The sequence below is a fragment of the Leguminivora glycinivorella genome, chromosome 25 (genome assembly GCF_023078275.1).
Source record: "Leguminivora glycinivorella isolate SPB_JAAS2020 chromosome 25, LegGlyc_1.1, whole genome shotgun sequence".
NCBI lineage: Eukaryota > Metazoa > Arthropoda > Insecta > Lepidoptera > Tortricidae > Leguminivora > Leguminivora glycinivorella.
In genome coordinates, this window is record NC_062995.1 from 2281721 (window position 1) to 2308388 (window position 26668).

Below are 26668 nucleotides of genomic sequence, written 5' to 3' on the forward strand. Positions count from 1 at the left end.
TAAAAAACAACCGATATAGTGGACGGATTTTCGTGAAACATGGCTAAGAACACTCCCGACTAATTCGGCTTTCGAACAAAAAAATACTAAATCTAAATCGGTTCACCCATGAGCTACGATGCCACAGACAGACAGACACGTGAAACTTATAACACCCCGTCGTTTTTACGTCGGGGGTTAAAATTGATTGAAATGTAGGGGCAAATGTATAATTTCCATAGAAAGTTTGAAGTTTGTGTCAAGATGTGGTTGAGCGTCTATATATGGTGGAGACGGTTCAGCTAAAAAATATTTGTGATACTAATTCAATGGATAGCACACGCGCTGTAACTTAAGCACACTTTGACTCTAATAAAAATATCAATCTGATTTTCATTTTGTTTTATTTTTTATCGTGTGGTGACCAGGCAGGCAAGTATGGTCGCGCGATAAATGATAAAATATCTGGCCGTCCCTATCGCACTTACTAATAGTGCGATAGGGACGGCCTGATATTTTATCGTCTATCGCGCGACCATGCTACCCGTGCTGGTGATGGCACATCTCGGCCACTGGCGGTCAAATATATGAAAGTGGCGCGTTCCTAGCACACATTCTAAGCTCGTGTAGGTGAACGCGTACCATGCTTGTGTGCGTGAGATATGACAGGTCGACTGTTCGCGTTTTTGACAGGCGGTAACTGTGAGGTCACCGAGAGGGGGTGGGCGGCACTTTCAGCGGGGAGAGGGAGTGGCCATACTGTACAATAGTACTTTTTATTACCTATACAAAAGTCAAAAAGTTTATTGTACAGTGCCGTGGGTGTCGTAGAAGTCTACTGTGGGATATGGGTTAAATTGTGGCGTAGGCGAGAGGCTGGCAACCTGCCACTGCAATGTCACAGTTTCGTTTTCTTGCAACCCCTTATTTGCCCAGAGTGGCATAGGACTTGAGTAGTTTAATGTGCTCTGCCTACCCCTTCATGGGATACATGCGTGATTGTATGTATGTATGCATTATTTTTATCTTTGACCTTGATATGGGGTACAACTAAATCCAGAAATCCTGGCTCGTACAGCCTACATTTGTATTGTTCTTACCATTTTTTTTATCCTGGAGCATTTTCTTTATATTACGATTAGGGTGAGTACAGGTCAAAAGTACTCGAAACCGGCGAGCGTGTATGAAAAACGTTATGAAAGTGTGTGAAGCAAAAGTGGTTTGTCAGGATCGTAGTAAATGGAAATCCGTGATCTCTGCCTACCCCTTTGGGAAACAGGCGTGATTGTATGTATGATTAGGGTGAGTAACCAACATGCCTATACGATCCGTGACAAATGAAATTCAACTGTCAATTTCGGAAGTGTTCGGAATAATATGGAATGGAGCAGAGAAGGATTTTCGATATCGGAGGGCAAGCGGTCGTCACCTTGGCTAGCCGCCCTGATACAATTACATAATATTTACATTTTTGTCAATGTCACAATTTCGTTTTCTGTCAATCCCTTATTTGCCAAGAGTAGCACTGAAGCTTGAGTGGTTTCATGTGCTCTGCCTACCCCTTCGTGGGATGCAGGCGTGATTGTATGTATGTATGTATTTACATTTTTCAAACCAAATTAAACAAAAAATATAGAAAAATCATCCGTTTATTAAATAATTAACAAACAGCATCCTTAAATTAAATTTATCAATACTTATAGTAAGTAACAATTTATTAAAAACTAGTATTATTCTTAATTTAATAACACTTCAAACAGTTAACTTAAAGAAAATCGAGAAAACGCATCTTATCAAAATCTGACTAGCAGAGCAGCAGAAGTCGTTAACCCTAGTGCGTCTTCACATTATCCGATCCGACATCGGTCGTCGGATTTTTAACCTAAAGGTATACAGAGTGGGGCCTGTAACAAAGGCGAAGAATTGAACTCAAGGCTATTCTCCTTATACTGATCAACATTTGTTCGGCGACTTTTAAAAATAACTTTTATTTTGATTTTTATCACCCTTGAAAGTTTTTTCTAAGAGGTAATGTATTGCGAATTCTGTTAAGTTTAAAGTGTGACAGACAACGTCAATGACAACAATAATGGCGTACATTGAAGCTAATATTTATTTTGTATGAAAAATTAAAAATTTAAAGACTTCATAATTTTTAAAAGTCACTGAACAAATGTTGATCAGTATAAGGAGAATAGCCTACAGTTCAATTCTTCGCCTTTGTTACAGGCCCCACTCTGTATAATGTTGCTCCCACACTGGGCTGTTATGTAACATGGTGTGACAGGGACAGCGGCAGCGCGCCATCTTTCAAACTTGCCTTTGACATCCGATATCGGACCGTGACAACGCTCTTAATCTTACCACAAGATTAGAACTATTGTTAACCCTTCGTATGTTTCTGTCACAAAATTGTCATATGTGAGTGTGTTCAATAAAACGTCCCACTTTGTCGGTTACCATTAAGGCGAGATTTACTTGTATCTTTATATGAATATACTGACAAAGCGGTTTTATAGCAATCGACAAAGTGGGACGTTTTCCCGTGCACACTCACATATAATATTTAACTTTGACATATTTTTTTTAAAGTCCAACGCCACATGTTAGGATCCCTATCAAACACAGACAAAGGGTTAAGGCTACTGGGTTTTAGAACAATGTGGATAAAAACAAATAAGTTAAGGTAACTGTGGAGAAGATACAAGAACACAGTAATACTATTTTTAATTTTTTAAAGTTCGGTGAAGCGTTTTCATTCACTCGAAACACAAAACCGAATAAAATATCTACAAAGTTTAGACAACATTTTTGTCACATCGAAAGCAAAAAAAAAGAACACAACACCTTTGGGCGAAAAGCATGCGCGGATCGGGGGGGGGGGTCACCATGGATGTCCAAGATGACAATTAAATAGACCACGTCATGTGGATGACCACAATGACAATAGACCACGTGCCCCCCCCTCCTAGGGCCTGGGCCTTTACCCCCCCCTCTTCCTGGGGCCTGAGCCTTTACCACGTCGTCGTCGTTCTCCTGGGGCCAGGGCCTTTACCACGTGACCCCCCCCCTCCCGAGCTCGAAGCTGGATCCGCGCTTGGCGAAAAGAGATAAAAATATTTTAAGCAGGTTACTCACGTATTAAGTCGATATAACGCTCCCCCCTCCGCCCACCATCTGCGCCGCGACGAGTAAAGGCGGGGTCGCTACTATTGAAAAGGATCCTCGGAAATGGATCGAAACATGTCGACTTATATCGACTTAATACGTAAGTAACCCGCTTAAAATATTTTTAAATATGTCCGAGACTCACGTGACTTTTATAGTTAAAATATTAACTGTATCGAGAAAACAATATTTATTTATACTTAACAAAAGTTGATGAGGTAAGTAATCATTTTATGCATTTATTAAAATCGTTCAGTCTTCTAGATTCAGACATCACTGAGTCACTCGTAATAAATGTGTACCTAAGTCCTGCCTACACAAAATCAAATTGTGCAGTGTGCAAAACGAATTTCATATATTACTTCATATTACCATCATGAAATTGGTTCAGTAATTTCATTTGATTCGTCATTTATACTGTTTATTTTAATGTTATCCGCTGTACTAACTACTTCACTGTTTGTATTTGATGGATCAACTGTAGTTTTGTCTTCACATGAATTAGATTCAGTCATTTCTATATCATTACTAACTTTATTAATCAGTGTTGTGTTATCCTTAGCATCTATACTGTCTTGTATGCTATTGTTGTCGGCAGATTCAACTGGTCCATTACTTGGATTAGTTTCAGTAATGTCTTCAAAGTTGTCGACTTGACTATTTACTTCAGTTTTGTCATCCGCAAGATCTGTATCCATCGTGTTATCTGTTGAATCGACGACTTTACTTGAACTTGGTTTAATAACTTCCAAATCGTTACTTTTGCCTGTAATATCTACATCTTGTTTACTGTTATCCGACGAGTCAACACTTTCGGCTATTTCATTACAGCTTGAAACCTCAGAATCATTTTCTTTTCTTAAATTAAGTACGATCTTTACATCCTCACTTGTGCTCACTAAAGTAGACTGATCTTTTTCACTAGCGTAATAAGTTTCACACGTTTTTACATCGTCGGGTTGGTATTCTTCTATTAGCACTTCGTTTAAATTAAAGGGACTGTCGTGGTGTTTCTTAATGTGAGCTGGCAAACCCATTAAAGTGAATTGCAAGCCACAAAGCTTGCACTCTATGTATTCTTTGGGATCTAGCGGAGTATGTTTCACTATATGTTTGTGGCATCGCATCAGTGTAATATAGTGTACATTGCATTCAGCACATTTGTATAAAAAGTGTTTATTTGAAACGTTTGTCTCTTTCTTCGGTTCTTCGTTTTGAGGTTTGTCAAGCTCGATATTTTCTGTAGGTTCAAGAACTTTTGATTCCAGTGTAGAACTGGAATCTAAAGAATCTTCCTCAATTTCTCGTTTGTTCTGTGTCTTGCGTTGAATCCATCTGGGGTCTAAATCATCCAGAGTTAAAATAACGAAATCTTCTTTTTTGAAGTTATATTTCTCGTGAATTGATTTGTGACGTTTCAGGCTGTATTCTGTGAACAAGATGTCACATTCGTCGCATTTGGTACCGACATTAGGAATACAATCCTTATGTTTTTCCAGGGTAGATTGAGTCAAGTAATGCAGTTTGCAAACTGTACATTTATACAGTTTATTATCATATCTGTCTAGTACATGTTCTTTGTACGGTTTCTTCAGTGAAATTTGGTCGTTTTGGTCTTTTTTGGTTACATTGACAGGACTGGTTACATTAACAGGAGTTGCAGGTCTTTTGCCACAGTCAGCCGAAGTTAAAACGACGATATCTTCTTTTTTTAAATGATATTTCTCGTGAATAATCTTGTGACGGTAGAAACTCTTTTGGTGAAGCTGAGTTCACATATTTCACAATTTACAATCGCGGAAGGATTGCAGTCATGGCTGGACAGCGTGCTCTTGTTTAGATAATGCAAATTGCAGCCTAAGCATTTGTACAACGGATGTTGCTTTGGATCAAATGGTGTTGGGCTTAACTTTGTTTCATTATCAGGGATTTCACATGCCTGCACATCGTCTATGATATTCAGGGATACAGCCACCCCGGGTCCATGTTGTCTGTTATGCTCCTTGATATTTTTAGAAGCGAATTTAACACTGCACTCCTCGCATTCGTCAGTTAGCTCTTTACTGCACCTGTCTTCAAGATGCGTCAGCAAGGTGCTTTCATCGGTGAAGAGGAGCATACACTTCACGCATCTATATACTGTAGAAGACACGGTCTCTTTTTTCGGGATCACTTCTTCTGTCTTTAATTTTCTTGTCTTTTCTTCTGGTTTTACAGTTTCTGCTTTTTTAATAACTTTAGGCATTTTACTATTGACGCGAAAAGTGAGTTCTCTAACGTCAAATTCTTTAACCTTGTACTTTTTATGTTGCCACGCGATATGCCTCATGATGGATTTGACCGGGAACTTACGTTTGCATATCTTGCATGTCTCTGTTGCCGTGGAGCCACAGTCAGTGAGCTTCGTCATATGATTTCGGGCGCTAGTTCGTCTTAAGAAATGAATATCGCAAGATTTACACTTGTATATAACATTCGGATGTAGTCCTGTTTCGATTTCAGGAAGCGTCGCATCAGGGATCTCGACTATTACGTAGCAGTCGTTTCTGAGTTTATTGTTGCGCTCGTGGTCGACCATGTGGATGGCCAGGCTGCTAGCGTCGAAGGCCAGACCGCACTTCTCACATTTCTTCCCGCAAAATTGTCCAGTACATTTGGCTTTGTGTGGGAAGGCTGATATTTTGTTGTAGAACAGAACGTGACACAGGCTGCATTTGTACAAAGTCTTTTTGTTTGGAGTGACAATGTTGAACGATTTGGTTTGATTCTGGGCGTGGTGCTTGCAGAGATGGTTGACGACCTCGATGGGGTCAAAGAGTAAATTGCACTGGCTACATTTCTCCCGCGTGACAGTGTTGCAGTTCTTAGACTTGTAATGCCTCTCTATAGCATTCAGAGATGTGAAATGTAAGCCGCAGAAGCATTTGTACAGCTTCGGTCTTTGATCTACATCATCTTTGTTTTGAGTGTTGGTTTTAGACGAAAGTAAAGAAAAAAGCGAACCTTTGTCTTTCTTTTCTGGAGTTTGCTTTTTGATATTAATCACTTTTCCAGCTTTGTTCATTGTCTTGGTTATCACATTGGATCTATTGAAGGAGTAGCGCTGATGCAGGGTCTTATGCTGTGCACCATGCTTGGCGTTATAGAAGATTCCACATTGGTCACATTGTGTTTTACCCGAACTGTTGCAGGCATGTTTCGGGAAATTTTTAAAATGGGCAACACTTATCTGACATTCTGTGCACTTGTAAAAGACAAAGGACTTAAGAGGAGCACTATTCTGAATCTTAGGAGGTGGTTCGTCATCTATAAATGATATTTTGCTCTTACTTCCATGGTTGTCAGTGTCGTAGGACATGATGGTTTTGTTTGCTTCAGCGTCAATGGAGTTATTGAAAGAGACAATTCTGAAAGACTGCAGGTCGAGACCGGTTGATTCATGAGTCTTTTCATGTTCTTCGCAATCGCGCCTGATAGCAAAAGTCATGTGGCATACGGAGCACAGAATCTTGTTAGCTTTGCAACAGTTGGCTAGTTTGACGTGGTACACTATATTATCGGCCGTCAAACAGTTCGTACACTTCTCGCATTTATACAGGGTATACTCCGGAGGCCCTTGTTGTATCAGCTTCATTTTCACACATCTGTTCCCACCGTATATGCTCCGGTTGACAATCTGTGCTTTCTGCTCTTCCGGCAAGTCTATAAAGTCGAACCAATTTTCTGAGAACAGATTGTAGTGCTCGTATTTCAAGATCTGGAAGGTTTTCTTGTTGACCTTGTTCTCGGCGTGCAGCTCTAGATGGCGCTTGTAGCACTCGCTGTCGAATTTCATGTTGCACTTATCGCATTTCTTGATGACGACTCCGTAATTCTCCATATTGGTGAGGTGGTTCTGGCAGTGCTCTACGACTTTGTCGTACGAATCTGTGAAAGTGTCGCAAATAGCGCACAGGTAGAGTATGTTCCATAGAGTGGTAAGCGACTGGTATTTCATAAGCAAGTCTGGTAACTCGGTTAGAGATGTTTTTGTCTCTGTTTTGGTAAATTTATGTTTGATTGGTGACTTTTTGTCATTCTGAGATGTGTTTGGCATATTTATCATGTCATCAATAGTTTTAATCTGCCGGGGGATAACATAGTTATGTATGCGCCAATGTGTGTCAAACAGATTGGCCTGTATTTTCTTCTGACAGATCTGGCAGGTGGTACTGGCTGTTTCTTCACATTTGTGACGGAACCTGTGCAACTTGGTCAAGAAATTCACGTTGCAAGCCTTGCACGGATAGAGAACCTGAACCGGTTTGGTCTTTTTTGAGTCGGACAGCTTAACTATAGTGAAATCGTTGATTACCAGATTTGGACATCTAACATGCCACGACATATGCGTTGAATGATACTTCTTTTTAAAATGTATCCCACAAATGTGACAAAACCCGACAAATTGTTTAGTTTTTTCCGCACAACTTCCACTTAAATGCACTACAGATTGGTTCCCTATATACGACCTGCAGAACTGACAGTAGTACAAAATGAGATCATTCAAATTCTTCTTCCGTTTTCTTGAAGGAGCTTCTTGCAACTCTAATTTTCGTTTTAGTCCTTTCGGTGTCTCTCTCTCAACTTTGATCTTCACAGGGCTTCTTGCTTCAACTTCAGTTTCGATTTTCTTAACACCCAATGGTTTTGAACAAACATAATCGACTTTGATAAAGTCGTCCCTTGTAAAGTCTCCCTGCTTGTGTTTGCTGTCATGATTCGCCTTCGAATGTATGTCAATTGGTAGTTTACATTCGCTGCAAAAATACGAAGCGGCATCGTTGCATCCACTGTCAACATGCCTCCAGAACTTGTCTTCTTCGAAACAGACAAAACAATTTGGACACTGGCATAGTACCCGGACAATCATTTCTAAATACACTACGTACACTCTAAACTTGTTGGCGTTTAACACTCTGTGTTGATACTCGTGAGCGGCTCTCTCTGCACTCTTGAAGACTCGCTGGCACCGCGGGCAGGCCCAGTCTCGGATGTTGGAAGAACTCTCGCACACGATGGAGTGTTGGCAAGCTCCGGTGCAGGTCAAAAAGTGAACAGAACACCTATTGCATTTAAACAGAGTCGACTTTGAAACTAATATACCTTTATCTTCTTCTGCAACTTCTTTTTTAATAAATTTGGATGCATATTTCTTTACCACTGGCTTCACCTGCCCGGGTTCCTTCTTTAAGTAAGGATTCACAACAGCTTTGTTTTTGTTGACAAATTTCACGAAAATGTGCTGCCTTTTAGTCCTGGTCGGATGTTTTTTCCTATGTTTTTTCGCTCCATATTTAGTTGTGAAAATTTCACTACACAGGAGGCATTTGAACCTAACTTTTGTATCAGTCAACTTGATTTTATTAGGCTGGGTTTGGCTCTCGGAAAGATTTATTTTCGTACTGTTGGTATTTTCACTGATTGCCATAGGTTTAGATCCTAATATGATTCTATTTGGTTGAGGTGTCACTGTTACTTCATTTTTCATTGGAGAGTTAACAAGATTTAAATTCTTACTAGTTGTAGATTTGACTGCTTTAGGAGTATTTTTCCCTACATTCAACAGCGGTTTAGGTACCGGCTGACTAACAGTTCTCTTATCATCTTTAGTTGGACTTTTATTATCATTCAAAGGCAGCAATTCGTACAAATGTTTAACTAAAGAAGTATCATTTGGAAAATACAAATTGCAGTGGTTGCAAACCCTCCAGCTTTTGAAATCGCTGCTGTTCATAGTTTTTGGATCGACCCGGTGGACATTTCTGTAATGTCTGCACAGGTTTGATTTTATATTTCTAATATTTCCTTTGAATTCGGCATGGCATATTTTACAAGCCATATCGTCACTATTAGTTAGTGGTACATTACTAGGTTTAGCTGTGCTTTTAAATGCCTTATTTCTTTCCGGGCTTGGCAGTTTGTCCGTGGCTACGAGGAATGAGTGGGCTACCATTCTATGGGCATCTAAAGCGTTGACAGTAGCGAATAAGGTTTCGCATATTTTGCAATAGCAATCGCTGCTTTCTAAAATTGGTCCCCAATCTTCTAGAACGAGGGACATGTTGTAGTTATATTCCTCTTCGCTGAGTTGGCTCGTGCCTGCTGTTACCTGGCCATTCTCTTCTGTTAACCGGTCTGGTTTGCTGCCGAGTATGATCTTGCCGAATCGGAACTCGTCTGCATTTTCAGTTTGTTCTCGTGGTTCTATTTTTATTTCCACTTTGTCTTCCCACTGGTATTCGTAGTTGGGTTCTTCATAATTTGATTCTGAAACAAAGAACTATGCTTAGAAATAAACGCAGCAGACGAGAAGCATTTGCTCACTTGAAAGCTCCAAAGTCTGCAGACCAACTCGTCAACCTGGTGAGGGTGCTCACAGGGCACTGCCACCTGAACAAGGGCATTTTCAGAATTGGGGACACCCCAATTAGTGTAAGTTATTAGACAAGGAAAGCTGACCCCACCACCCTGTGGGATTTATAGCTAGAATAAGAGAGAGATAGAATTAGCGTAAGTTGATAACAAAAATTAACTCGCTGTCAGTTTTGTGACGACAATTAAGCATGAAATCTGTCTAAAATTTACTTTTTTCACATAGTGAATGTAGATTTCGATTTATCGCTTAATGTTTATGTAGAATAGAATAGAATAGAAACACTTTATTGACAAACTGTGTACAAAAGATAGCAGGTATGTGTAATTAACACAAAAACAATATTTTTATAGAAATATCATGCTCAATTATAATCACAAAACTAACAGTGAGTTAATTTTTGTTAACAACTTACTTAACTAATCCCAAATTCTGAAAATGCTCTAAGCACATGCAATCGGGAAACTGTTTAGTCTGAAGAAACGCCCCTGCACATCCTGGCAGAGTACCCCTCTGTAATGCGTACACGTAACATGATTCTGAGCAGCTTTCTAATACACCCTGATGATGTGAGGTATCTCGATTTCAAAAAGATACTACAAGTCTTTGAATTTGTAGGACTTGATCGAGAGTTGTAGTAGGCGATCAACAATAGATCAGAAATGGTCGCAGTGATACATAAGGCGCTAAGAAGCCTTACATAGCCCCTAACTAGAAGAAGTCTGTAGAGTTGGTTTATCTTAAATCTGCGGGGGGGCCCTTATGGATACACTTCGTACCATCGGGATCTTTTGTGCAATTACCGCCTACGATCCTAAGTTCCCTCAGCTATTCAGGAGCTTCTCAACCATCTCCACGTATCGGATGATGAGGCTCATGAGTAGCTCTCTGAAGTCCTTTGGCACCAGCTAACTGGCTCCAAAGTTCTTCATTCTTTATCTAGCGTGGGTGTATTCACACATTAGATGTCTGACGGTCTCTTCCTCTTCAGCACACATGTGACAATCAGTGTTGTCAGAGTTGACTTAGACAGTGTCTAGTGAACCATACCTTCATACTCGATCTCCAGTGGCTCGGACTTGACGATAGAGGTGTCGGGCTGCTCATGTCTCCGACGCAGGCTCTCCAGAACATCATGCTCTTCGATGTCTATGTCATCTGCCATTGTCAGCTGTCAAAATAAAACATAAATACAACCTGTTTTTATTAGAAGTGTGGAGTGGATGTAGATGTGGTGACAAAGATTGAGATGGGTATGTTAAGGTGGTTCGGGCATGTAGAGAGGATGGATGAGAGGAGAGTAATGAAGAAAGTATATGAAAAAAGAGTGGAAGGGTCAGTTGGAAGTGGAAGACCTAGGCGAACTTTTCTTGTTCAAATCGGGGAAATATTCCAAAAAGGCCAGGTCAGAAGTACTCGAAACCGACGAGCGTGTATGAGAAACGTTATGAAAGTGTGTGAAGCGAAAGTGATTTGTCAGGATCGTAGTAAATGGAAATCCGTGATCTCTGCCTACCCCTCTGGGAAACAGGCGTGATTGTATGTATGTATGTTTTTATTGATTTCCGTTGCCTTTAAGGGAAGATTCTTAAGGTCAATTACAATTGGGTAAACCAACTTAAAAGTAATATACCACATAAATGGAATATACCACAAAATCGATATGGCCCACGAGCCATACTTTGTCCACCACTACTTTAATATTTGGACATTGGCAAAGTAAAGCCTAAGCTCAAGGATAGTAAGACATCCCACAAGGAAATATGTTGAATAAAATGATAATAACGAGGTCAAGTTTTTAGATTAACATTAATAAAGAACTAAACCTAGAGAACAGCAAAGATACTAGTACAGATAATATTATGCAGTTGTGTTTAACTGAAAGAATTCCTCCACTAAAACAGTGAACAGATTCCAATCAAACTAGAACAAGATTGTCTAACCTTAGCACTAATCTTCTTAACAAATAACCAGGTACACAGTACGTACGATCGACGCTCACGCGAGCTCAGTAAACACAACAGCGATAGCGAAAGTGTCCCAAATTACTCAACATCAAACATTCATTCTAAATGTTCATGTTGTACACACCATGTCCTATTTAAAATCACTGATTTGGCAAATTCTTTAAATAATACACGGATCCTGTTACATTATGCCTTACGTTTGCGAAAATATCTATACGTTTACTGTTTTTGATAAGTTCTGTTTCAAAGTCAATCTTATTCATCGTAAACTATAATTGTATTTTTTTGTTTGTAAATTCCTATCTTAGTATGGAGTGTTCATGCTTTAACAGACTGTAGAAGTTCTATTAAAGAACAAGGTTTACAAGATAACTAAATTGTTGATATCCTCCGATCCATGAAAGTTTGGTTATAATAATAATAAACTTACATCTTAAAGTATCCGTTAATGTTATAATTCTACCAACGTCGTTAGTAGTACGGGCACCATCACGAATCTATTTTGAAGATATTTCAATGATAAAAGCTATTCAATTTAACCGAAATAATTTATCATGAAAAGGGTTTAGAAAAATCCAAGAAGGGTATACAAGTTTTTTTTTTCTGAAGGGTCGAGTTGATTGACGTATATGTCCGTATTGTAGATTTTGTCCAATTAAAACTCTCACTTTTATAAGACGGTTTATTACTGGCTATTAAAACAAAGTTTTATTTTTCATACGTTTCATACATATTCTGCTTTGATTGATTATCAATACTTGATCAATACCAAATTCAGTATTCTATTTCGATATTTTTATGGACGTGTTTAAAACTTGCGCTGAAACATACCGGCTTTTGGCGCCTTTTCGAATGTCAGTTGGTTGTCAGTCATGTCATGTCAAACTTTTTTTAGTATTTTATTTATGAAAGTAATAGAATTTGTTTATTGAAGTCATACAGTGTTTATTTCTATAAAATTATTACTTTGTATTTTATTCCTTCTATTTTTTAAAACATGGCCAGAACAAAAGCTTCTGCTGGCGCTAAAGGTAACGCTATGTTAATTTCACTTGTAATCTCGACGAAGTTTCGTGTTATGTTGTGACTTGTGATGCCTACTTTGTATTGTTTTTAGTGGCCTCCGGAAAAAGTAGCAAAGCAAGATGTAGCGTAGCGGTACCCGCTAGTTCATCAGGATCCTCAGGTAAGTGCAAATCTGTTTGTTTACATCAATATTTGAAGTTTGAGGTTATTATTGTAAGTTGTATTCGCTCAGGTAGCAGTGACCGTGCGGCGCGCGGCGGCGGCGGCGGTGGGAACCCCGTGTGTCCGCGGGAGACCCCGAAGTGGCAGAAGCCCATTACCACCTTCTTTATATGCAAGGAGCCTGCTCGCGGCTCTGATAGTGAGGATGAAGGTGTTGTAGGTATGTTTTTTGTTTACATGTGGTGTTAGATATCTTTAAGTATTTATTTTTTCGTTCTTTAAGAACACTTACTTAATAGGCTACTTTCCTATACTAATGAAATATTAAAAAATAAAATATTTAGAAGTAAAATATGACAGTAGTTATGTTTAAACATAATTTCTATTTAATAAGTCAAAGAGAAAGATATAAAGTAAATGAATTGACCGTGACGTCACTCCTCAGTATTTCATAGTAATTCCATATAAGCTAATCATATTGACAGTTCTTAAAAAGAAGCTGATTTGACTAGAAGGAAACCAGCCTATTGTTATCAATTACTTAATCATTTTCAGTTGGATCATGATTAGATGTCTATGTAAATGAAAAATAACACAGAAATAGTAATTTTTTTCTTAATACAAAAATTATAAAATTCAGAAAACTATTTAATAACTGATGTTTTTAAGTAAGCATTTGAGAATCGTGAATATTTCCTACATGGTCTTAAATCTATTGTATGTTTTAGCATCTAGCTCCAAGCCTCAGGCTCCAAAACCAACAGTAGACTCGGATGAGGAGCAGGTAGCGGAGAAACCAATAAACAAAGAATTGGACGAGTCTATCGAGCTGCAGCCATTAACAGGCATGTAAATAAGAAACCCCGTGTGGTGACGGGTTAAGAATTTCACCACCCCCTTTCTTCCCGTGGGTGTCATAGAAGTCGACTGTGGGATACGGGTTCAACTGTGGCGTAGGCGAGAGGCTAGCAACCTGTCACTGCAATGTCACAATTTGGATTTCTTTCAACCCCTTTTTGCCAAGAGTGGCACTGAAACTTAGTATTCATGTGCTCTGCCTACCCCTTTATGGGATACAGGCATGATTATATGTATGTATGTATGTAAATAAAAAAGAAGGATCCATAACTCAGCTAAAGATTTGTTGTTAAAATAACTGAAAATAAATAAGGCCCATGGACACTTTGTCATAAGCAACGTGCAGGAGGCTGTTTAGGAAACATTTGGCATTGACAGATACTCTGTTACTGAAATAAATAAATAAATATTTAATAATACCATTTTTTTTTTAATGGGATAGGAGGCAAACGAGCAGACAGGTCGCCTGATGGTAAGCGATCACCGCCGCCCATGGACACCCGAAACACCAGAGGTGTAGGAGGTGCGTTGCCGGCCTTTAAGATGGGTGTACGCTCTTTTCTTGAAGATTTGAAGGTCGATGTCCATGCCATGCTCCAAAACTTGCAACCCGCTTGGTGGGCCAGATTTGGCCCTCAAGCCCCAAACATTTTTAGTTCTGCTGTAATTAACTTGTTCAGTAAAGATGGTGTTTCTTTATGCACTTGTGCGAGAAGGTGCATTATATGCCAGGTCGAAAGTTAAGAGGCTCATCTGTACTGAAAAAACGTTGTACGATACACGTGCGAAAAAGAAATTCTTTAAAACACTCCCTTCAGTCGTGTTTTAATTTATCGCCACTCGTTTCGAACTTCCTTTTTTACGCACTTGTATCGTAATGTACTAATTCTTTTGAGTCTGTTAGTCACAAAAAACATTGATTTACATGTCGTTGTGAACGTTTAACAAAACCAACGTAACATGGTCTAGCTAATTATAAGCGCTGGTGGCCTAGCGGTAAGAGCGTGCGACTTTCGATCCGGAGGTCGCGGGTTCGAATTCGAACCCTGGCTCGTACCAATTAGTTTTTCGGAACTTATGTGCGAATGTCATTTGATATTTGCCAGTCGCTTTTCGGTGAAGGAAAACATCGTGAGGAAACCGGACTGATTCCAATAAGGCCTAGTTACCATTCGGGTTGGAAGGTCAGATGGCAGTCGCTTTCGTAAGACTAGTGCCTTCGCCAAATCTTGGGATTAGTTGCCAAAGCGGACCCCAGGCTCCCATGAGCCGTGGCAAATGCCGCGATAATGTAAGGAGGATGATGATGATGATGATGATGGTCTAGCTAATTCTAATCCGATATAATTACAGGAGAAGACAGCCACAAAATTGAAGAATATTACCCCAAAGGAGCCAAAGGCAAGGGAGTGGGCAAGAAAACTAAGGGCAAAGAAAACATTGACGGCAATGTTGAGAGGAGAAACTCGGCTAAACGGGAACTGGAAGAAATCACTTTTGGGGAAGAGTCGGAACATGCTAGTAAAAGGGTTAAAGTTAATTAAAATAATATTGTCTTCGGTTGCCGCGATAGTTTACTCATGAATACTGATGTGCCGAGGGAAAGTTTCCAAAATTCTGAAATTTTCACATAGGAAAAACTTCGGTAACTTTCCACACTTTGTATGGACAATTGTATGGATGGAAACTTTTCATTTCATAAATTTAAATTCCCTTTATTTTTCGTGAAAGTTTCTTGAATTTTTCAAGAAGTTTAAGATTTTTTTGGAAAGTTTCCGCAACTTGCACATCACTACTCATGAAATAAAACTATGGAAACGGATTATATCGCGTATAACGAATTGTAAATTCAAGTGTTCGAAACGTCGGGATAAATGGTCGCGATATAATCCGTTTCTATAGTTTTATTTTAATTAAAATAGTTTTTTTTTTATAAAAGATCTGACTGGTGCAGTACAAAATAAGGTATGTAGGGACCATTCTGTTTTAAGACCCACCAAAAGTTAGTAAGCCAGGGGCTATCGGCAATAGAAACGGACAAAAGATAGTCGCTCCTGTGTAAAAAAACCGGCCAAGTGCGAGTTGTACTCGCGTTGCAAGGGTTCCGTACGCTACAAGAAGGGCTTAAGCGCCTCCTTCTTAGTAGGAACTTAAGTCATTTTTGCGAATAATCGATATTTTGAACAAAACGAAACAGGAATGAGTTTATATGTAATATTCAAACGCGCTCACACAATTTCAAGAGATTTGGTAACTCCTTGCAGCGGCAGTGAGTGAAATTCGTGCCAAATTTCAAGTTAATCGGTTCAGTAGTTTCGGAGAAAATTGGCCGTGACGACGGACAGACACGAGTGATCCTATAAGGGTTCCGTTTTTCCTTTTTGAGGTACGGAACCTTAATAACTGTGCCTGGTAAGTATACATTATAGTAGTTATACTAAGCTAATATCACAGCGATTTTGATGGTCTCGCCTGTGAAGGGTCATAAGTTCATAGATTTTTGCCGTTTAAAATAGCACTTTGATTTTCAAAATCGTTGCGAATTTAGCTTGGTTTGAATCTAACGAGTTGTATACTTTATTATGGTGCTCCCACACTTGGTGTTATAAATGTTATATAACATTGCGTGACAAGGACAGTGTAATGTCAATGCCATCGCGCTGTCCTTGTCACACAATCTTATAACAGCTATTGTGGGATCACCACTATTGACACAGGTTTTTTTTACGTTTAGTGGTAAAATTAGTTTTAGTTAAACTATAGTTCTAAGTGTTTGCAAATACTATATAAACTCTAGAGTTAATACTTCATAAACATAGCTTCTGACGTTTCCCATACAATTGAGCGGCAACAATTTTACTAGCGCCATCTAGCGGTTCGAGTTGATCAAAGTAGTTGTTCAGACTTTTATTTGAGTAAATTAAAATAGAAAATGCTATTACTTGATCTACTTCAACATTTTTAGACGGAATAAAACAAAAAAATAAGAATTTGTAATTTTTTTTAATTTTATGCTGTATGAAACTAAACTATTTTGATCAACTCATGCCGCTAGGAGCGCTAGTGTGCATGTTGCCAACTTTGGCACCGAGCTGCACGTATTAACTCGTAGAGTTTACATAGTATTTGGTGTTTGACTATTATAATAAACTATCATTAAGTTGCTTTCTTTTGTTAAGTTTCAAAATGGACTGAAATGTGCGAATAAATTCTATGAACTTCCAGTATGCTTTTTATTTTTACTAGCTTTTACCCGCGGTTTCGCTCGCGATAAATTCGACATTGTGGAATGCTCCGTACAATCTTCCGCCCCCCAGTTTAGGGAAGTGGAGGGTTAGAAAAAGAAAAAAAAGTAACCTATGTAACTCAATAAACAACTATCTCCACTTAAAAAAATCACGTCAATCCGTCGCTCCGTTTTGACGTGATAGACGGACAAAACAGACACACACTTTTCCATTATATTAAGTAGGTATGTTTAATACACCTTGTTGTACCATATTTTTTGCAAATAAAGAATTTATTTATTATTTATTTATAATATTTAACGCAATATACTTCAAAACAAATGTGTCATTGTCAAAAAGAGGAACTTACAGTTCCGGGACAATAGGTATTTGATATTTATTATTTACATTAAAAAACCGCTGGCGGCCTAACGGTAAAAGCGTGCGACTTGTAACCCGGAGGTCGCGGGTTCGAACCCCGGCTCGTACCAATGAGTTTTTCGGAACTTTGTTTGCGAAATTTAATATTTGCTATATTCGGGATGTACGGTCAGATGGCAGTCGCTTTAACTATGGTGCCTACGCTTATTGTTAATTGCACCAATATTGAGAATAAGATGATAATTGTATATTGTTGACGATTTCAAAGTGCTTATTATACGCCTATTTATATCCATACTAATATTATAAATGGGAAAGTGTGTGTGTCTGTTTGTTTGTCCATCTTTCCAACGGAACGACAAATTGACGTGATTTCTTAAGTGGAGATAGTTGAAGGGATGGAGCAAAGAGAATATAATCACTACGTATGGAGAGTGACATAGGCTACTTTTTAGGGTTCCGTAGTCAACTAGGAACCCTTATAGTTTCGCCATGTCTGTCTGTCCGTCCGCGGTTAATCTCAGTAACCGTTAGCACTAGAAATCTGAAATTTGGTACCAATATGTATATCAATCTCGCCGACAAAGTGGTACTTAAAATAAAAAGTGGAAAAAATGTTTTGTCAGGGTACCTCCCCTACATGTAAAGTGGGGACTGATTTTTTTTGTCATTCTAACCCCAACGTGTGATATATTGTTGGATAGGTATTTTTAATATTTTCGGAAATAATCGCTCCTAAAGGAAAAAAAAAGTGTGTCCTCTAACTTTTGAACCATATGTTTAAAAAATATGAAAAAAATCACAAAAGTAGAACTTTATAAAGACTTTCTAGGAAAATTGTTTTGAACTTGATGGATTTAGTAGTTTTTGAGAAACCTTGGAAGTGCCTGTGTGGTGACGGGTTAAGAATTTCACCACCCCCTTTCTTCCCGTGGGTGTTGTAGAAGGCGACTATGGGATATGGGTTAAATTGTGGCGTAGGCGAGAGGCTGGCAACCTGTCACTGCAATGTCACAGTTCCGTTTTCTTTCAACCCCTTATTTGCCAAGAGCGTGGCACTGAAGCTTTAGTAGTTTCATGTGTTCTGCCTACCCCTTTATGGGATACAGGCGTGATTGTATGTTGAGAAAAATACGGAAAACTACGGAACCCTACAATGAGCGTGGCCCGACACGCTCTTGGCCGGTTTTTGTCTCTTTCTAACGCGAGCGAAGTCGCGGGCAAAAGCTAGTAAAGAATATTTTGATTGATTAAATTGTAGACAACTAATAGCCACTACCGCTCTTCTGATATGTACCTAATTAAGTAATCACTAACACTAACGACAAGTATTTAACTCCGTGTACACAGTAATGAACTAATGATCTAATTATTGCACATTGCAATAATATAACCCATGTGCCACTAAGTATTCTGTCACTGTCACCATTCAATTTCATATCGGTAAGGTTGTGTTCTGTTCCGTTACGTTTTTGGAAGTGCAAGTATTTTTATAACAATGGAAAGAGCTGTATCTGAAATGAAGAATGAGATTGACAAGGTATTTTTATATTATTTACTAATTGTATAAGGTATAGCGAAGCAAATCTCGACTGGGGGGCAAATGTAACTGCCTAACTGGTGCATTTTTTCCATGTTTTACAATGTTTGCATTATTAAATAGAGTGTCCGCCGGTTGTATATGGTAGGCGTGTTCAGTGGATACTTACATGTAGAATAAACATCATAGTGTAATAATGGAATGGGGGTTAAAAATGGATCAGTTACAATTGCCCCCAGTCGAGATTTGCCCCGCTGTACCTTACTTTTTTGATACTTCAAATATTAATGACCAAATTGCGTTTTATCCACAAGGATGCAAAGTTTCATCTATACAATTTTTAGCTTTCTGGCTGGTAGAATTCACTTTTAAATTATGGTTTTGAAACAGAAATGTTAATAAAATTTTCAGTACAGATGGTGTTTTTTTTACGCACTAGTGCGAGAAGTGGTTCATTATAATATGCCAGGTCGAAACTTCGGAGAGCCATCTGTACTGAAAAACGTCGTTCGATACACGTGCGAAAAGGAAATTCGTAACTAGTGTCGATTTAAAACACTCCCTTCGGTCGTGTTTTAATTTATCGCCACTCGTTTCGAACTTTCTCTTTTACGCAATTATATCGTAATGTACTATTATAAGTTGCTCGGGTATTATGTGTTACATGGGGGCAGAGTCGTTGTTTAACCTATTAGGGGATAGCAATAGCTGTTTGTCTGTGTGTGTGTCTGTCTGTGGCATCGTAGCTCCCGATAGGATGAACCGATTTAGATTTTTTTGTTTGAAAGCTGAATTCGTCGGGAGAGTTGAATGTTTCATGGTAATCGGTCCACTATGGCGGGGTTTCTTTCAAAATTTTGTTTTTGTGGTTAGATTATTGAACCTCTTTTACTGTTTCAGGCTAATTTTGAGCAGCAACTTCTGCACAGGGAGGAACTGAGGGAGGCATATCGCACAGCCGAACGCCTATTCTTCATATTAGTAGATAGTTGTAAAAGTCATTTAACAATGATTCCCGATGGAGCGGCAAAAGTAATAACAAATTACGAAGTACTCAAAGAGTTAGCTGATAAACTTTTTGAAGTAGAAACTAACTTGATGCATGGTATTATGGCATGTGCTGATTATCCTAAGATACGCACATCGTCCGTGGCTATATGTGAAGATGTGAGAGAGTATAGGAGACGATGGAATCTATTGAAGGCAAATAATAAGCAAATGATTATGGATGCATTGGAATTAGTAAAAATAAATCTGTGAGTTGTTCTCTATAGGCTACTAGACTCATATCAAAGTTGGCACAAGAAATGAGTGTTTTCTGAAGTATTTGACATATGAAACCAATGTTTATATATTTTGGGTATTAAAAGTGTTTGATGGCTCCGTATTTTCGATTAAAAATGTGTGTAATATTTTTTCTTTTTGCTTTGGCCACTGAAAGTGCTGTCAGCCAACATAGATAAATCGCTGACATAGGTACAAAAAAAAATGTAATGAACTTTATGCCTCATACTTAAAATCAGAAAATTTTGTGTTTAATTCTATTGACGTCATGCAAAGACAATGTGTAGATTAAGATGGCTAATGTTTTTGCCTGATTAAGTAAAAGTATACTTTGAAAATGTTTTTTGCGGTTTTCAAGTCATAATAAAATATGGTAATATTTTATTTCGGCTAATTGGACAGTACTTAATCAATTCGTATAAGACATACTTTAAAAAAGGGTCAAGTAGCCTATTGGGAATAGGGAATAATATATACACATAGAGTAGGACAGTAGGTAACTTAAATAGACGGCCAACCAAATCTTGGCACTAAAAACGGCGCGAAATTTAAATTTTCGATGGGAATCAAACCTTCACCCTTACATTTAAAATCAATTTTTAATTGTTATGGGTCGTTGAAGATTCACGTCATACCAACGTCAAGGTTTAGGAAGGCACGCGTTTTATGCAGACGGTTGGCCGGTGATCCCTACATTTTTCAAATTTGCCGCCTTTTTTTGAAGATTTGGTTGACGGTCTATAAAATTGTCAGTTGAGACGTGTAAATGGGCTCTAAATTTTAAATCATATCATGTAAGACCGTTCTCACATCATCCGATCCGAAATCGGGTATAGGAAGAATGTCAAAGATCGCCTTTAATATGTACAGAGATGTAATGCGAAAAGATTTGCCTACGAATTGTTACGGAAACGTACGAACGTGTCATGCTATTTTAGTCAGTGTCAGTACATCTTGTGAACTAGCAAGACAAATACGAACGTTTCCGAAGGAAACCCTTCGCACTACATCTGTATATGTAATGTAAGTATAAATAATTAGCATTATTAATAATAAGTATAAGCTAAAATATAATAAGTATAAGCTAATAAGTACTTGTGAATCTTGTGATACAAGATATTGTAAAGTACCAATTCTTGCTATACCTTTTCAGGGTCCATATAAGGTATGTACATATTGTAAAAATTATATGGTATGCAAATAAAGAACTATTGAAGTATCTATAGAATATCGGTCTTACATCCGATATCGGGTCGGATAATGTGAAAACGCACTAAGTCGAAATGTTTGAAATAAACTATGAACTTTCAGTATAGTTTTATTTTTATTCAAGAAACGGCCAACGTACATAGTATGTAGGCTATGAACTACCACATCTCGGACACTGGCTATTAAATACAATATGAAAGAGGCGCGTTTCTAGCACACATTCTAAGCTCGTGTAGGTGAACGCGTACCATGCTTGTATGAGTGAGATATGACAGGTCGACTGTTCGCGTGTTTGACAAGCGGTAACTGTGAGGTAACCGAGAGAGGGTGGGCGGCATTTTCAGCGGGGAGCGGGAGTGGCCATACTGTACGATAAGTACTCATTATACTGTGGTACTACAATCAACGCTGTTGACGTGACAGCTGTCATATAAAACTATATATTACAATCTACACAATATCATTTTGAGATGTGTTGCTTCATCTGGCCTTAAGCGTTACACAAACTATGAAACCTTGTCGAACACGTCAATGGACGACGTCCATAAGTTACGTTGACCGCTTACCAACAGGCGGGCCAAACATATTAAAAACGTACATACGTGTAGTACTACTTAAAAAAGGGTATTTAAAATAAAACCACATTTAAGATTATATATTTTATTGTACTACTAATTCAATCGTAAAATGTTGTAGAAAAATGGTAAAAACTGCAAAAAGTTACAAAATGTCGGGTAAAACGTTAACGCTATTTATATTTTAATGCATTTCTTAATTTATTGGGTTCTTGTCTCAGCAGCGATGAATCTGTGTTGAAATTCCTTTTATTTTGTATATGACATTTTCAATAAAGAGGTACCACATTGTGGGTAAGATCGATTTCTTATTGTAGCTATTATGGAAACGCCTTACTGACAACAAATAAATACCCTTTTGATTGAAAATGGCACAAATATAGAAAATAACTAAAAAAATTGGTCACATTGCTGACTATGGTTTTTCTGCAACAAGTTTCATAGAAAAACTGCAACATTTTGACATTTATTCGTAAAAGGTGCGGTAACTTTGGCGACATTTTACTGTATAAATGCTGATTATGCAAAACTTGTCACTAAAAAAAGGCGCAAATTTGAGAAATGTGGGGGCGAAGGTTTATCCTTCCATCGAAAATGGTAATTTCGCGCCTTTTTGAGTGATAAGCTATGCTGGCCGTCTATAAATGAGGGCGCCACTGTCTTAACTGTCACTTTCTCATTTTTTGCGGTAAAATCCTTAAACATGGCAACAATTCTGTACGGAAATTGTTTACGCAATTTTATTGTATTTCAACTATTTTATCCATGGTTCTTTGTTCACCACCGCTGAGACAGTAACCTTAACATGATTATATTTAGTGACATGTATATTGCTGTCGAAATACTAAGTAAGAGGAGGCATTTACTAAACACGAGTTTCTCGCTTATAAATAATTAAAACAACTTTATAACAGCTTGTAAATATGTAGTTATTTATTTTTTCTTCTCCCGTACTGTTATTCGTCATTTACAAGGTCGTGCATAGATCTTTAAAACCCTAAAATGCGTTTTTACCGGCTGGTATTAAAGGACAAAACACGTGTTTCCGAGCTAGTGAGGGGAAAAAAATTGTATCATACGAGTCATATGATACGACTTTGCTGTAATGTTAATGTGTAAGTAGATACCACTACTTTTCACCCATAAGTCTTACGAGAAACTCGTGGCATGTAATATTAGCCTTTATACATGCGAGTTTTGATCAGGTTTAGAACATCTGGGCCATTTTTTTCTAAGTTGTCCACTCCACTTTTTTTTGTAACATGGGCATTTTTTACGCGATTCATACTCAGAATCGCGAGCTCTTTCGATCCTGATAGGAGAAAAAAAATGTCCCAAGATTTCCATACATTTTTCAGACCTCCCATTCCGTTACCGCCATACAAAATGTATGAAAAAATGGTAACGGAATGGGAAAAAACCTTGGGACACTTTTTCTCCTATTAGAATTGAAAGAGCTCTCGATGCTGAGTGGAAATCACATAAAAATTTCCAAATCCAAAAAAAGCGGGGTAGACAACTTAAAAAAAAATGGCCCAACTACTCATTACACAAATTAAGGGTTTCCCCAAACATATCGACGCGAAATCGGTTCTGGCCGACCAAAACTTGCTCGATAGTATGAATGCTATCCGCGATTTTTGGTCGGCCATTCCATGTAGATAGGTTTGGGGAGGCTTCTACTAAGAATCCATACTAATATTATAAATGGGAAAGTGTGTGTGTCTGTTTGTATGTCCGTCTTTCACGGCAAAACGGAGCGACGAATTGACGTGATTTTTTAAGTGGAGATAGTTGAAGGGATGGAGAGTGACATAGGCTACTTTTTGTCTCTTTCTAACGCGAGCGAAGCCGCGGGCAAAAGCTAGTAAATAATAGTTCTACTGATTTACTACGAATTTTGACAGCGGTTCAGTGTTGATTTTTTTTAAGCTTGTCCATAAAACAAATTTTTCATCACACTCCCACAGTAAATGTGCAAATGCACGCAGGCGGAGCGGGAGTTATAAAAAAATCCTACTCCCCAGGGAATTATGAAATTTCTAGTACATTATTTAAACTTTTTTTATATTGCAAGTGCGATGCAAAACATTGCTTGTAGCTCAAGGTTTAAGAATATTGCAAACTCGAGATTTAACTTACTCTCATGTGTATCAAAAAACCCTTTCAAAACTCGCATGCACATGTTTTTTGGGATATAGAGGGTACAACGAGTACATTGTTTAAGTCTAATAGTGATATTAATTTATATAAACTGACGTCCGATTTACTTGTGTATGTGGCAAGAATACATATTTAATATTGTTTTAACAATAAATTGCAAGTTAAATATTCTACGGAAAAAAACTAAAAAAATGGCGAAAAATATTTCGGTTATATATTCGGACGTCTTTTAAGTAAAAAAAAATAAAACATATAGATGTACAAATTTAACCTTTTCGTAAATTACATCTTCATGTATATGGTTTTTATTGATATGAATTTTAATTCCGATATTAAATTCAAATATTAATCCTTAAATGCATGACCTTGACAAAGATTTATTCAAATTTGAATTTTGACATGCTGCCAATAGAGTCAAAAATGAATGATGCATATATACATCACTATGCATTTAAGGGTTAAACTTAACAATTTACTGTCGCGGTAAGTACTGGTTATATATGTACCTACAAGAAAAGAAAGAAAGAAAATTTCTTTAATAAAAGGTTAAATATGTACTTCAAATGATATTAAATAAGAATCGGTTACATAAAGTACAAGGTATATAAAGTATTGCTATGTATTTCTTACTTATACATATATCTAAGTTCTGATAGTAAATTTTGAGAGCTGCCCTTAAAACTAAACAATACAATATAAATGATTATATCCCTACTTAGAAAAGTAGCATTATTTTAGTGTATTGTCAATAGAAAATCTCATGAAATATAAAAAAAAACAGTAAGGTATGTAAAATAATACATAGATATATGCTGCATCATTGCGTTTGCATTTATTTTTGAGTATAGAAATTCTCTTGTTCCTTGTTTGTCAGCTAAAATAGATGGCGCTTTACTGCGCCATATTAAGTGGCATGCATATCATTGGATTTTAAGTAAACTAATGTTACTGTAGTTTTACAGCGCCATCTACACCAGCTGTCAAAGTAAGCAGTTAATGCAATGGATAGCGATCCTTTAAGAATAGGTTAAGAAAATTTGTCATTGTTAAACTTAAGGTAAAACCGAAAAAAATTAACTTGCAAGTAAGACATATTAAACAAAATGTTAGTAATTGCTTAACTAACTTAATGATAAAATATAAATAATTTGTCGTAACAAATAAACGAACAGCTCTTTCTTATACATTAATGTTAATTTTAATACTTTTCGTTACATTCGTTAATTCATAGTTATATAATATATGCTACAAACTTGACACCGTTAAAACAAAAACACTTATGAGCATTAGAAAGGGGCACAATGTATAGGACTAACTTTTGCTATATTCATAAGAGAAAAAAAAGTGTCAAAAAATAATATAATTTAGGCCATCTAAGAATTTCAAAAAAAGGCCCCAAAATGTTTGTTAACGCACGTAAAAATATGTTTTTTTCTGAAATTCTATAAGTAGTTGTGTTTTTATGGTCATTTAAATAGTACCTACCCCAATGAAATAGTAAAAATGAGTTTTCATAAAGCACTACAATACATATGGCGCTATATTACAGCACAGATATATTACATGTGCGAATAAGTCATTCGCAACTCGATCTCTACGTTCGTGTTTTAATGTATCGCCACTCGTTTTGAATTTCTTTTCGAATATCACTCGTTTCGAATATTTCTAGATTTTGTTATAACGGTGAAAAGTATGATTTACCTACGGGATATAAAACTACCGGACCTACATTTGGCTGCCTTATTGTACGTTAGGCGTCACACAATCATTGATGGCTTCCTTGTATCTGTTACAAACGCAAACCATACTTAAACTACGGGATGAGAAATATATAATCAAACGAGTATAAAAATATTAAAAAAAAGTTTGAGCTTCGGGTGAGACTCGATAGCTTAGTTGGTAGAGCGGGATTTTAATAGCTCTTATCCTGAAGTGGTGCGTTTAAGTCTCACACGAGGAGGAGTGGTTCACTAAGTGTGGTTTAAAAATGTATCTGTGTGAAACAAAATTAACCTCAATTTTAATACTTTTTAACCAAGTGTTAAAGTTCTTTTAAACCTTTCTTTATAGTATCATGAATGTTATTTATTTTACTTAATGTTCGGACACAGATAGTCAATGCAAATGTTAAAAGTGTGTATTATTTTAGTAAGTACTTAAGTTATTGTCAAAATAATTCTGAAACAATTATCATTTTCGATATGTTCAGATTGAGCTGTGTCTGCCGATTTCTTGTTGTTAATTTTAATATAATGTCCGCATTGACTATTTGTGTTAATAGAGAACATATAAAAAGTAACAGGTATGTGATTACATATTTCCCATCGAAATAAGATTAAATAATAATGAATAAAAATGTAAAAAATATTTTTCCAATACATTAAAAGAAAATCACACTTTTGGAATATAAATATGAGCTTAATGTTGAACAAATGCTTATAATTTTCTACTTCGTGATGCTGATGCGTGGTGAATGTCAGCTTCCCCACCTGGAGACGAAAATCGAAATTAGGTACGAATTTTAGAAAGACTCGTGTGATGACGGGTTAAGAATTTCACCACCCCCTTTCTTCCCGTGGGTGTCGTAGAAGTCGACTGTGGGATACGGGTTAAATTGTGGCGTAGGCGAGAGGCTGGCAACCTGTCACTGCAATGTCACAATTTTCGTTTTCTTTCAACGGTTTGAGTTGCAGGCGTCCATAGGTTACGGTGACCGC

General features: G+C 37.5%; 3 protein-coding genes across 9 annotated transcripts in view; 1 reads left to right on the top strand and 2 right to left on the bottom strand.

Annotated features, from left to right (window-relative positions):
- Positions 1–4786: 4786 nt before the first annotated feature.
- LOC125239295 (zinc finger protein 91-like) lies at positions 4787–12094 on the bottom strand. The gene is made up of 3 exons (XM_048146837.1): positions 11957–12094; positions 10610–10730; positions 4787–9453 (listed from the first exon to the last, which is right to left on the bottom strand). The coding sequence occupies exons 2-3, from the start codon at positions 10722–10724 to the stop codon at positions 4859–4861; spliced, it is 4710 nt and encodes a 1569-aa protein (XP_048002794.1). The 5' UTR covers positions 10725–10730; positions 11957–12094; the 3' UTR covers positions 4787–4858.
- Positions 12095–12423: 329 nt separating this feature from the next.
- Positions 12424–15297, top strand: LOC125239440 (PCNA-associated factor-like). The gene is made up of 5 exons (XM_048147016.1): positions 12424–12557; positions 12644–12712; positions 12785–12934; positions 13443–13559; positions 14926–15297. The coding sequence occupies exons 1-5, from the start codon at positions 12524–12526 to the stop codon at positions 15114–15116; spliced, it is 561 nt and encodes a 186-aa protein (XP_048002973.1). The 5' UTR covers positions 12424–12523; the 3' UTR covers positions 15117–15297.
- An 8324-nt stretch (positions 15298–23621) lies between these two features.
- Positions 23622–26668, bottom strand: part of LOC125239204 (catenin alpha-like) — a 121343-nt gene continuing 118296 nt past the window's right edge. For 6 of the 7 annotated variants that reach the window (XM_048146723.1, XM_048146724.1, XM_048146722.1 and 3 more), the window contains exon 10: positions 23622–26440. The gene's annotated coding sequence lies outside the window, so the exon portion shown is untranslated. The remainder of the gene's footprint in view (positions 26441–26668) is intronic. The other variant, XR_007178504.1, reaches the window with a different exon arrangement.